The 10304-nt window shown below is 55.6% G+C and overlaps 2 protein-coding genes across 6 annotated transcripts in view; both read left to right on the top strand.

Annotated features, from left to right (window-relative positions):
- Positions 1-2860: 2860 nt before the first annotated feature.
- Positions 2861-5648, top strand: HOXA6 (homeobox A6). The gene is made up of 2 exons (XM_045864529.3): positions 2861-3992; positions 5389-5648. The coding sequence occupies exons 1-2, from the start codon at positions 3551-3553 to the stop codon at positions 5646-5648; spliced, it is 702 nt and encodes a 233-aa protein (XP_045720485.1). The 5' UTR covers positions 2861-3550.
- Positions 5649-7356: 1708 nt separating this feature from the next.
- Positions 7357-10304, top strand: part of HOXA5 (homeobox A5) — a 32865-nt gene continuing 29917 nt past the window's right edge. For 4 of the 5 annotated variants that reach the window (XR_010406457.1, XR_010406458.1, XR_010406459.1 and 1 more), the window contains exons 1-2: positions 7357-8251; positions 9228-9539. Coding sequence is in view for 1 of the 5 variants with exons in the window: in XM_045864524.3 (XP_045720480.1) it covers positions 7357-8251; positions 9228-9478 (1146 nt within the window). In the remaining 4 variants the exon portion in view is untranslated. Of the gene's footprint in view, positions 8252-9227; positions 10260-10304 lie in introns of those variants that run through there. The other variant, XM_045864524.3, reaches the window with a different exon arrangement.

The raw sequence follows: 10304 nt of genomic DNA on the forward strand, positions 1-10304 counted from the left end.
GACTGGGTGAGCCTCGGCCAGATTTGCCCCAGGAGCTTCCTGGGACTGCGACCAGAAACGATCCTGAGGTTCTGGGCTCGAGTTCTTTTTGTTTGTTTTGTGGCTTTGGTTGTTGTTTTCCCACCTTAAGATAATACCTTGGTATGCATTCGAAAATTAAGAAGGGGCTGTGGATGTTTGGGACGGCCCCGCGCGCTGTGGGTGCGCTCAGGGCGGATAAAGCCGCGCTTTTGCGTCGTAGGGCCGCGGGCTGCCTGACTGCGGCTGCCGCGGGCAGATTATTTATTGCGACCGCGCCGGGCGCTCGCTGCTGCCACGCTGTGGCCGTCGCCGGGACCGACGCCACCCGCAGCCCCGCGTCGTGCAGCCTGGCGCGACCGCTGCGCGGGCCCCTCAGAGATTCCCAAGCAGGCCGAGGAGAGCCGGGCAAGGGAGGACCCGAGGGGCGGCCTCCCAGGGCCTGTCGGGAGCCTCCCCTGCCTTGGCCACCCCTGACAAGAGCTGGACGCCCGACTAGACTCGGGTCCTCCCCCCACCCCCAGCGCCATGGAGACTGGTTGCACAGGCGGCCTGGCACGTCATGGCTGCTTCTGTCCAAACTGCGCGACCCAAGGCGCCCCCGGGGCGCACGCTGGTGCGGGGAAGGCGCCCGCTTCGGGATTTCGAAATCGGAGAGACCACTGCTGGTCCCGAGGCCTGCAGGCCTGGCTGCCCTTGAGGAGGATTGACTATGGCAAGAAAGGCGGGCTTTGGCGTCAGGCGAGGGCCTGTGACAGGCAGAGGCCGCACCTGTATGCTATGGCCTGGCTACAGATCGAGGCGGCCCGGGTGGCCCTCAAGGTCCCCCCCACCCCCACCCCACGGCAGGCCGCCCTTCAGGCTGGCGGAGGTCGAGGTGGCAGCCCAGGGAAAGGGCGGACTGTGGGGCCCTGCACGCCATCCAGTCCCCTTTGAAGAGGGGCTGAAAGGTAAGTGGACTTTCTCTGTGGCTTTGACCTAGAAGAGAGAGTCCTGGTAGCCATTCTCACTATCCCAGGAGAGGCTCCCTCCAGCGTCTGGGGCTCCTATTCTTGCCTGAGTGTGTGTGTGTGTCTCTCTCACTGTTTCTCTCTCTCTCTCCATATATATATATATATAGGCACCTAATGCTGGTTGGAGAAATAAATTGGGCCATTGCCAACATAAGATGTACCAGACTTGGCTAACACGTAGAGATTTCAATTTATGTTTTTCTATCTCAGCGCCTGTAGAAGCTAGAAATACAATGTTTTTTGGCTCTTAGCTGAGAAATCAAATTCTGTCATTGTCTGGGGGTAATTATTAGATCAAGAATCCAAGTCAAAACATAACAAATAATAACAATAGTAGTATATGGAGTAAACTGCCATCAGTCCCAATACTGTGTGAGACCTGGAGGTATGACACAGAAATTATAAATGTAAACATTTATCAACATCTCCCAACAGTTATTTTTGTCTTACACAATAATAATTTGTTTGAAATCACTGTCTTCTGATGGTCTTGTTTAAGAAACAATAACTCAAACATGATTTTCTTTGGACATAGCTTTTAAAAAATAGTTCCCTTTAGAATTTTTAACTTGAGTTTTCATTTTCAGCTATCGTGTCTATTCTCTGAGGAAATTCGAGGGAAATGTTACATTCTATCCTCTCCTGCCAGGTCCTTCTTTATATATGGAAGGGAGAAACTTTCCCAGCTTGGATTGGTTGGGGCACAGGCAGAAAGCTTCTGGGTGCAGCCCCCATCGCGTGGGGAGAAACCACTTTCAAGGGTGCTCGCTAGGTTCTGTGGAGGCTACCCGTAGCCCAGTCCTTTCCCAGTTTTCCCCCTTTGAGGGAAGTGAGGGCAGGGGGGCGGGGAATCAAAAAGCAAGGAAGAGGTTAAGGAAGTCGTTGGCAGATTCCTAGGAGGGCATAGCCACCCCCCCAAGTCCTGAACCCCATGAGCCTGCATTCACCAGAGTTTTACAGATCTTACAAACATCCTCTGGAAACTCAACCAAATTGTATAAATAGTCTTTCTTCAGCCTCCGCAGAACTGAGGATTTTAAAGCTAATTCAAGGGTTTTACAAGCCCAACAAATACAGTTGTAAAAATGCCATTGGAAAGATATCACATTTTACAAAATGAGATTGATCCATGTGCTGTAAAAGTCAGCTATCTCGAAGGCACACCTAGCAAGCAAGGGAAAGCAACCCAGGACATGCTTTTCACGTCCTGTCTGGGGAAGGCCAGGCCTGGGACCAGGGTGAAAAGCAATGCAGACGGTTCCTGGAGCCGGTGAAGCAGCTATTCCCGGTTTTAGAGCAACTGCAGGTGGCAGGCCCCCGAAGTCCCAGGAAAGGCATGGAAGAGGGTACACCCCAGGAAAGTGCGGGCTGTAGGGTGCCCCACAAACCAAGCACACCAATGATCTCACAGCCTTGGGACATCCCAGCTGCCCTCTCTCCCTGGCTTGGCAGGGACCTTGGGTCGCATGAGGACAGAGATTCCCCATCTGGATCTGTCTCAGCTCTGAGCAGTCCGGGTGTCGGGAGGGCGAGTCCCAAGTGCTGGGCGAGGAGAGCAGGTCCCACGGCCGGCTTCGGAGCTCGGTCTCAAGGCCACTCCTCTGTTGGTCCCTTTCTTGTTGAAACCAGTGGTTTCTGGCCTCTCCGTTCCTGGGTTCAAAGGTGGGACGGGGACGCACAGCTTGTGGGGTGCTGTGAGGCCACGAAGGCGCTGGCCATTGGAGGGGGGAGTCCGTCGGGACTCAAAGGAGACGTGTTGTATGTGGGAGGATGGGGCCGGCGGGGGAAGACGTTTGGCCGCATCGTGGTCAGCTCGAGGTGAGCCTTCCGCGGCAGCGAGGCCCAGGCCCTGGCTGGAGGTGGGGAAGGAGAGCAGGAAGGGATGCACCGATTCCTAAGGTGCAGGAGTGAGGAGCAGGGCGTGAAGGCCTGGGTTCTCAGACCCCTTTCTCCAGTTCTGGAACCCGCACCCACCGGTAGGGGAGTGCAGAGGGAGGGGCAAACTCAGGGCAGGCCGACGGGGAGCAAAGCCTTCGTTGTCACCGCCCCTCCGGGCGCGGGGCTGTCAGGTTTCCTGTTTGGAAAGAAAACCCAGCAAAATCCAACCAGGCAAAAAGGGGAGGAGGAAGGAGCGGGCCTGGCGGGCCCTTTGCGGCGGCCCGGACTCTAGGGCCCCTACCCCGGCCTGATTCGCACGCCCCTACCCGGGCCGTGCCCGCCGCTGGCGTTCGGGAAGAGAGCCGGGCCGGCTGGCTGTGCGCGCCCATTAATCTGCCGGGCGGGCGGCGGGCGGGCGGGCTGGGGGCTGTTTGTAACTTTGCTGCCTCGGTCGCCGCGGTCCCCGGGGAGCGGGCTCCGGCGCTCGCTCCCATTGGCCGCCGCCGCGTCAGCTGGTGCGATTTGCGGCTGTCGCTTTTGGCGTTCGGCCATCCAGAAACAAACCAGTTCGATGACTACTAATAGTTATAGCCAGATGTACTAATACACAACAAATCACAGTCCTGCAGAGGGGCGCGCAAATGAGTTCCTATTTTGTGAATCCCACTTTCCCCGGGAGCCTGCCCAGCGGCCAGGACTCCTTCTTGGGCCAGCTGCCCCTCTACCCGGCCGGCTATGACGCGCTGAGGCCCTTCCCGGCCTCGTACGGGGCGTCGAGCCTCCCGGACAAGACGTGCACCTCACCTTGTTTCTACCAACAGTCCAACTCGGTCCTGGCCTGCAACCGGGCGTCCTACGAGTACGGGGCCTCGTGTTTCTATTCTGATAAGGACCTCAGTGGCGCCTCGCCCTCGGGCAGTGGCAAGCAGAGGGGCCCCGGGGACTACCTGCACTTTGCTCCCGAGCAGCAGTACAAACCCGACAGCAGCAGCGTGCCGGGCAAAGCCCTCCATGACGAAGGCACCGACCGGAAGTACACGAGCCCTGTTTACCCCTGGATGCAGCGGATGAACTCCTGCGCGGGTAAGGCATTTCCCTGCAGCCCCCGCAAGAGACTAGAGGGAGAGGGGGAAAGGGGCAGGGAAAGGAGGAAGGAAGGAGGAGACAGAGAAAGTAGAAAGAGGAAATAGAAAGCAAGGAGGAGAGAATGAACAAAGTTTCTTTGGCTTTTTTAAGAGATTAAAAAGCAAATACAAAAACCAGCCCATTCCCAGTGAGGCAATCAAGCTGTGGCAGAGTGAAGGCACTTGTATCCATGTAAGGTGACACCTTAGGGGATCGAGAGGGGTCACTACCACTCTATGTGAGACTCTGTGACAGGGGCAACCTGAACACACAGCTAGGCTGCATGGGAGGGAGTGCCTGCCCACACTTCCCCCTCGTAACACCCTGCTCAGATCCCCAAGCAGAGATGGCCTTCTGCAACCATCACTGGTAACTCCCCTTTACTCCCCAACCCCTCTCCTTTCTGCCTTTCAGAAACCTATATAGATAGAGGCTCTCATTTGGCCTCTCCTAGTGTCTCCCTAAAGCCTTGGAGGGCCACATCCCCAGCCTCAGGATTTTTTCTTTCTCCTCCCTTCCCTCCTCCCCCTTCCACTCAATTGCTCCCTCTTAGCCAACTTCTGCCTCCTTTTGAGGCCCTGCCTGAGTCTCACACACCCAGCTTGGGGGGAGCCCCCCACTCATGGCCTCCTTTGGCACCAGTACAGATAGCCCATCACAGTCCTACATTTCCAGAAACCCCAGATGGCCCATAGCTCCATCCCTTTGCCCCTGGTTTCCAAAAATTCGACAGAGAATCCTTGGAGCAGGGCAGAACCTAATGCAGATTTTTAAACTGATAGTGTTTTGCTTTAAGATCCACTTGTTTTTTCAAGGGAGCTCTGCTTTTCTCAGAAGGACCATATAATTTTGGGGGGGGGAGTTTGCAAAGATTTGAGAGGGCTGACCATTTTTCATCTTTAAAAGAAAAAAAAAACCATGTTGAGTCCTGTCATGTCTGGCCACAGTAACACCTTCACAGAGACCCGTGTGTGAATTCCGAGTGTCCACCCTACTCACAGGGTTCCACACCCATCACTTCCAGACACACACCCTACACTCCCACAAAAACACGACTCAGGTACCCCGAATTAAGAATGCTCATTCTATTCTGTTGCTTGTAATGGTTTTCTTACAGAGCAGATTTTTCAAAAACAGTAACTTCTCACTCCAAGTTGTTTTAGGTGAAAAACATCTCGCTTGGTATGAAATAATCTTCTCCCATCCTGCCGGCTTTTGGCCTTAGACATAGCGAAAGAGACTGGAGTGGAGGCGGGTGGTTTCCAGTTTAGAGGCCAGGGGAGCCGGGCGCGGGTCTGACTGGTTCGGCTGCCAGGATCCTGGCTCACCGGCGCCCGGCCATTTCTACCCGCAGGTGCTGTGTATGGGAGTCACGGGCGCCGAGGCCGCCAGACCTACACGCGCTACCAGACGCTGGAGCTGGAGAAGGAGTTCCACTTCAACCGCTACCTGACGCGGCGCCGCCGCATCGAGATCGCCAACGCGCTCTGCCTCACCGAGCGCCAGATCAAGATCTGGTTCCAGAACCGCCGCATGAAGTGGAAAAAGGAAAATAAACTCATCAACTCCACACAGCCCAGCGGGGAGGAGGCTGAGGCAAAGGCGGGCGAGTAGACGCCTGGGCAGGGACCAGGCCAGCGCCGCAACCTCCCTCGGCTTTGCCCCCTTGCCTTCGCCTGCTCCCCAACTTTCCTCCCCCGCCTGCTCCCATCCGGGGGGCCTCTGCAGCTTCAGGGGAGCCGGGAGCTTTGCAAACGCCTGAGCATTTATTTCTTACCAAAAAAAAAAAAAAAAAAAAATCCTACACACAGCCAATCCCAGCGGTGGAGCGGGGCGCACTGCACATACAGTCCCGCTCTCCAAGGCTGCCCTAGCCGGCTCCGGATCCCAGGGCGCGCCCCGAATTCGTCCCCGGCTCTTGTGCTAGCGCCTTTGCGTGCCCCTGAGCTCGGGACGCGGGGGTGCTGGAGAGGAAAGAACCTGGGCCGAGCCCCTTTTGGTGTCTGGGCGTTTTCGCCCCTTTCCCTCGCCACCAAGTCCCGGACGTCACCACCAAATCGACTCAGGCCACTGGAAAGAGGGGGCCTAAAGGCTGGGGCCCCAGCACTGCGGTGGCATCCAAGGCCGCTCCTAGACAGGAAGAAGCGTGAGGAACAAAGGGGGCCCTGAGACAGCCTAGTCTCTCGGCCCCGCGCGCAACCGTCCGTGGAAGAGAAGCAGCCTCAGCCGAGCGGATCCAACCTGGGCGCGGGTGGAACTTCACAGCCCCCGGAGAGACTGGGCTCCCGAAGACTCCAGCTCCGGATCCCGGATCCCGGATCCCCGCCTCCGATAATGCCTGCGCTGCTACCAGAGTAGCTTTCAGGACCTAAGGAGGGGGCTCAAGGCCATGGGAACGGCAAGAGTCCTGGTTTCCAAATGTGCCAGGGGTGACTGGAACGCTCAGCCTCCAGCGGGAAGTACCCCTCATGCCTTTCGGCTTTATTTGTGATTTACTTTCGTCTTTCAGGACCCAGGAAAATAACTACGAAGATACTAGGCACTGCCACGAAATGCTTCCATTAGCACCCTCATTTTGCTCCTGGAGGTCTAAGCAAGACCCTAATAATTCGGCCCAAGGATCCTCAGGCTCCAAGCAGCTTCTGTGGCTGCGGGGAGTCTGGGCCCACTCGCTGGGTTCAGGGAGAACCCTCCAACTTGGGGCCCGGCTGCCTCGAGGAAAGGGACCTGGTGGTGAAGATTCTCCAGATTGGATACTTAAAGCAAATCAAATAGCGAACTAATGACACGAAAACCATATTTACACGAAAGAAAAATCGACTCCGGTTATAAAAGTGTATGGAATTTGACCTCGCCTCGGAGAAACACTACACAAAAGCTATCTTTAATAGACGCCTGTCATTTAAGAGCGGCAGGGACACTGTCCCTCATGCACTCACAGAAAAACAGAGCCGTAATTGTAGCTGCTGCTGCGGGCAGGATTTATTTCTCCAATTGGCTAAACGGCCTCCCCCCTTCCCCGAAGGTGATATCTGTATTTTCAAATTTCAGAGCTGCCGGCACGACGGGCAGAACCGACCCCAACCTCGACACAAAAATAAGAGGGGCTGCACAGCGGGGAAATAAAGTTGTTGTAAATAAAATCCAAGTCACCATCTCCCCCCAATCCTCTGCATCCTCGCCGGGCGCGCGATCGGCAGCTGACGGCCTCACAATTGGTACATCCTAATGGAACTGCGAGGGAAATGCAATAATTTTGCCGTAATGGGCTGTAACCTCAATTCGACCCCGGCCCTTGCAGCCCTGGGTCGGAAGCGGAGCGATGCGCCCTGCCTCCAGCGGGTGGCGCTCGAGTCCGACTGAACGGCGGCGGCGGGTGGCGGGCACGCGCCTAGGGCGCGCGCGCCACCCCTCTCGCCTCCACCCAACTCCCCCATTAGTGCACGAGTTTACCTCTAGAGGTCATCAGGCAGGATTTACGACTGGACAACAAAAGCACGTGATTCGAAGTCGTACCCCATATTTGGGTGCCTACGTAGGAGGGAACCAAGTACATGTCCCAGTCATTTCCATAATTCATCATAAATTGTGCAAGGGTGCTATAGACGCACAAACGACCGCGAGCCACAAATCAAGCACACATATCAAAAAACAAATGAGCTCTTATTTTGTAAACTCATTTTGCGGTCGCTATCCAAATGGCCCGGACTACCAGTTGCATAATTATGGAGATCATAGTTCCGTGAGCGAGCAATTCAGGGACTCGGCGAGCATGCACTCCGGCAGGTACGGCTACGGCTACAATGGCATGGATCTCAGCGTCGGCCGCTCAGGCTCCGGCCACTTTGGCTCCGGGGAGCGCGCCCGCAGCTACGCGGCCGGCGCCAGCGCGGCGCCTGCCGAGCCCAGGTACAGCCAGCCGGCCACGTCCACGCACTCGCCTCCGCCCGACCCGCTGCCCTGCTCCGCCGTGGCCCCCTCGCCCGGCAGCGACAGCCACCACGGCGGGAAAAACTCCCTGGGCAACTCCAGCGGCGCCTCGGCCAACGCCGGCAGCACCCACATCAGCAGCAGAGAGGGGGTTGGCACGGCGTCCGGAGCCGAGGAGGACGCCCCCGCCAGCAGCGAGCAGGCGAGCGCGCAGAGCGAGCCGAGCCCGGCGCCGCCCGCCCAACCCCAGATCTACCCCTGGATGCGCAAGCTGCACATAAGTCATGGTAAAGCCAGCCTTTCTCTAAATCCACGCGGCTGCGGGGGGCGCGGCTCTCGGTCCCCCTTCTCTTCTTTACCGCCCTCTCTCCCCATCTCTCTCCTGGTCTCGCCTCTCCCAGCCCTGTGGAGTCTCTCCCCGCCGTTCTCCTTCCCCTGCCTTCCTCCTTTCACCTTCTCGTCTCTGCAGTGCCCAACGCTCGCAAATGGGAGGAGGGGGTAGAAGAAGGGCCGCTGGCCAGGCAAGTTTAGATGTTGAAACCGGGGGAAAAGGAAAAATCCCATATCGAACCCCAGCGCCTCGGAACGCGCTCCCGGGTCAGGCCAGCCGAGCAGGGCGCAGAGAGGTAGAGGATGGCAGTAGGGGCCGTGAATCGGGCTTGTCAGGGCGGATAATTTATGAGGAGGGCTACGCTGGGGAAACAGCGTTACTAATTAGAGTCCCCGAAAAGGGGCTTGGGGGGGAATAATCGAGGCGAGAGCCGGCAGGATTCTGAAGTTTGGGAGCAGAAGGGACAGCAGGAAAGGGAAGAAAAAGAAAGCAGGCGCCCCAAGCGTGCAGGCTGGAACAGAAGGCGGCTCGCGGGGCTGGAACTTTAAGGGAGGGTGACCTGGAGGCCACTTGGGCGCTCAGGAAAGGGCCTTGCTTCCGTGGGTTTCTGAGAGGTGGGCTGCCTGGGAGGGCTGTGCCCCGCCTCAGGACGCCAGGGGCAGGGCCAGAGGGCAGGAGAGGGGTGAAGGAAAGCCGGGCGATCCTCCGGGACGCGCGGCTCCAGCCTCAGATGGGCCGATTGTTCCCAGAGTCCAAATTGTATTGTTTTCTCTCTAGAAAGGAAGAGGGAAGGAAATTCTGGAGGGGTGGGCGGGCGAGGAGAGAGGACTTGTTGAGCTTTTCTCCCCTGTTCCCTGCTCAGGACCCTAGCTCGACTTGGGTAACCAGGGACTGAGGAGTTGGTGGCTAAATCGCCGACTTTTCTGTTGCAGACAACATAGGCGGCCCGGAAGGCAAAAGGGCCCGGACGGCCTACACGCGCTACCAGACCCTGGAGCTGGAGAAGGAGTTCCACTTCAACCGCTACCTGACCCGCCGAAGAAGGATTGAAATAGCACATGCTCTTTGCCTCTCCGAGAGACAAATTAAAATCTGGTTCCAAAACCGGAGAATGAAGTGGAAAAAAGATAATAAGCTGAAAAGCATGAGCATGGCGGCGGCGGGAGGGGCCTTCCGCCCCTGAGTATTTGAGCGTTTAAAGTACTGAGCAGTATTAGCGGATCCCGCGTAGTGTCAGTACTAAGGTGACTTTCTGAAACTCCCTTGTGTTCCTTCTGTGAAGAAGCCCTGTTCTCGTTGCCCTAATTCATCTTTTAATCATGAGCCTGTTTATTGCCATTATAGCGCCTGTATAAGTAGATCTGCTTTCTGTTCATCTCTTTGTCCTGAATGGCTTTGTCTTGAAAAAAAAAAAAATAGATGTTTTAACTTATTTATATGAAGCAAGCTGTGTTACTTGAAGTAACTATAACAAAAAAGAGAAAAAAAACACACAAAAATGTCCCCCTTCAACCTCGTTTAGTGCCAATGTTGTGTGTTGCACTCCAGTTGTTTAACTGTGCATGTGAGTGGAAGTGTTCCTGTCTCAATAGCTCCAAGCTGTTAAAGATATTTTTATTCAAACTACCTATATTCCTTGTGTAATTAATGCTGTTGTAGAGGTGACTTGATGAGACACAACTTAACTTGTTTGACGTGTAGTGACTAGTGGCTCTGTGACGAAAACTGTGACTCCGAGCGGTGTGTCCCTGCGTGCCTTTGTAGGACCCTTTGCACGAACTCTGGAAGTGGCTCTCATAAGCTCAGCTTCAGTGATGTATGTTTTTGTGAACAAAGTTACAAATATTGTCCGAGTCTGGCTGTTTAAGCAAACTGTGATCAGCTTTTTTTTTTTTTTTTTTTTTGTATTTGTTTTTAAGGAAAAAATACTGACTGGAAACAAAAAAATAAACTTTCTATTGTAAGTTCTCTTGGTCTGGTTTGTGCCAAAGTAGCAAGCGGCTCTTTCT

The sequence above is a fragment of the Mirounga angustirostris genome, unplaced genomic scaffold (assembly GCF_029215605.1).
Source record: "Mirounga angustirostris isolate CCGP_5_RB_7025 unplaced genomic scaffold, mMirAng1.0.hap1 SCAF_12, whole genome shotgun sequence".
Lineage (NCBI taxonomy): Eukaryota > Metazoa > Chordata > Mammalia > Carnivora > Phocidae > Mirounga > Mirounga angustirostris.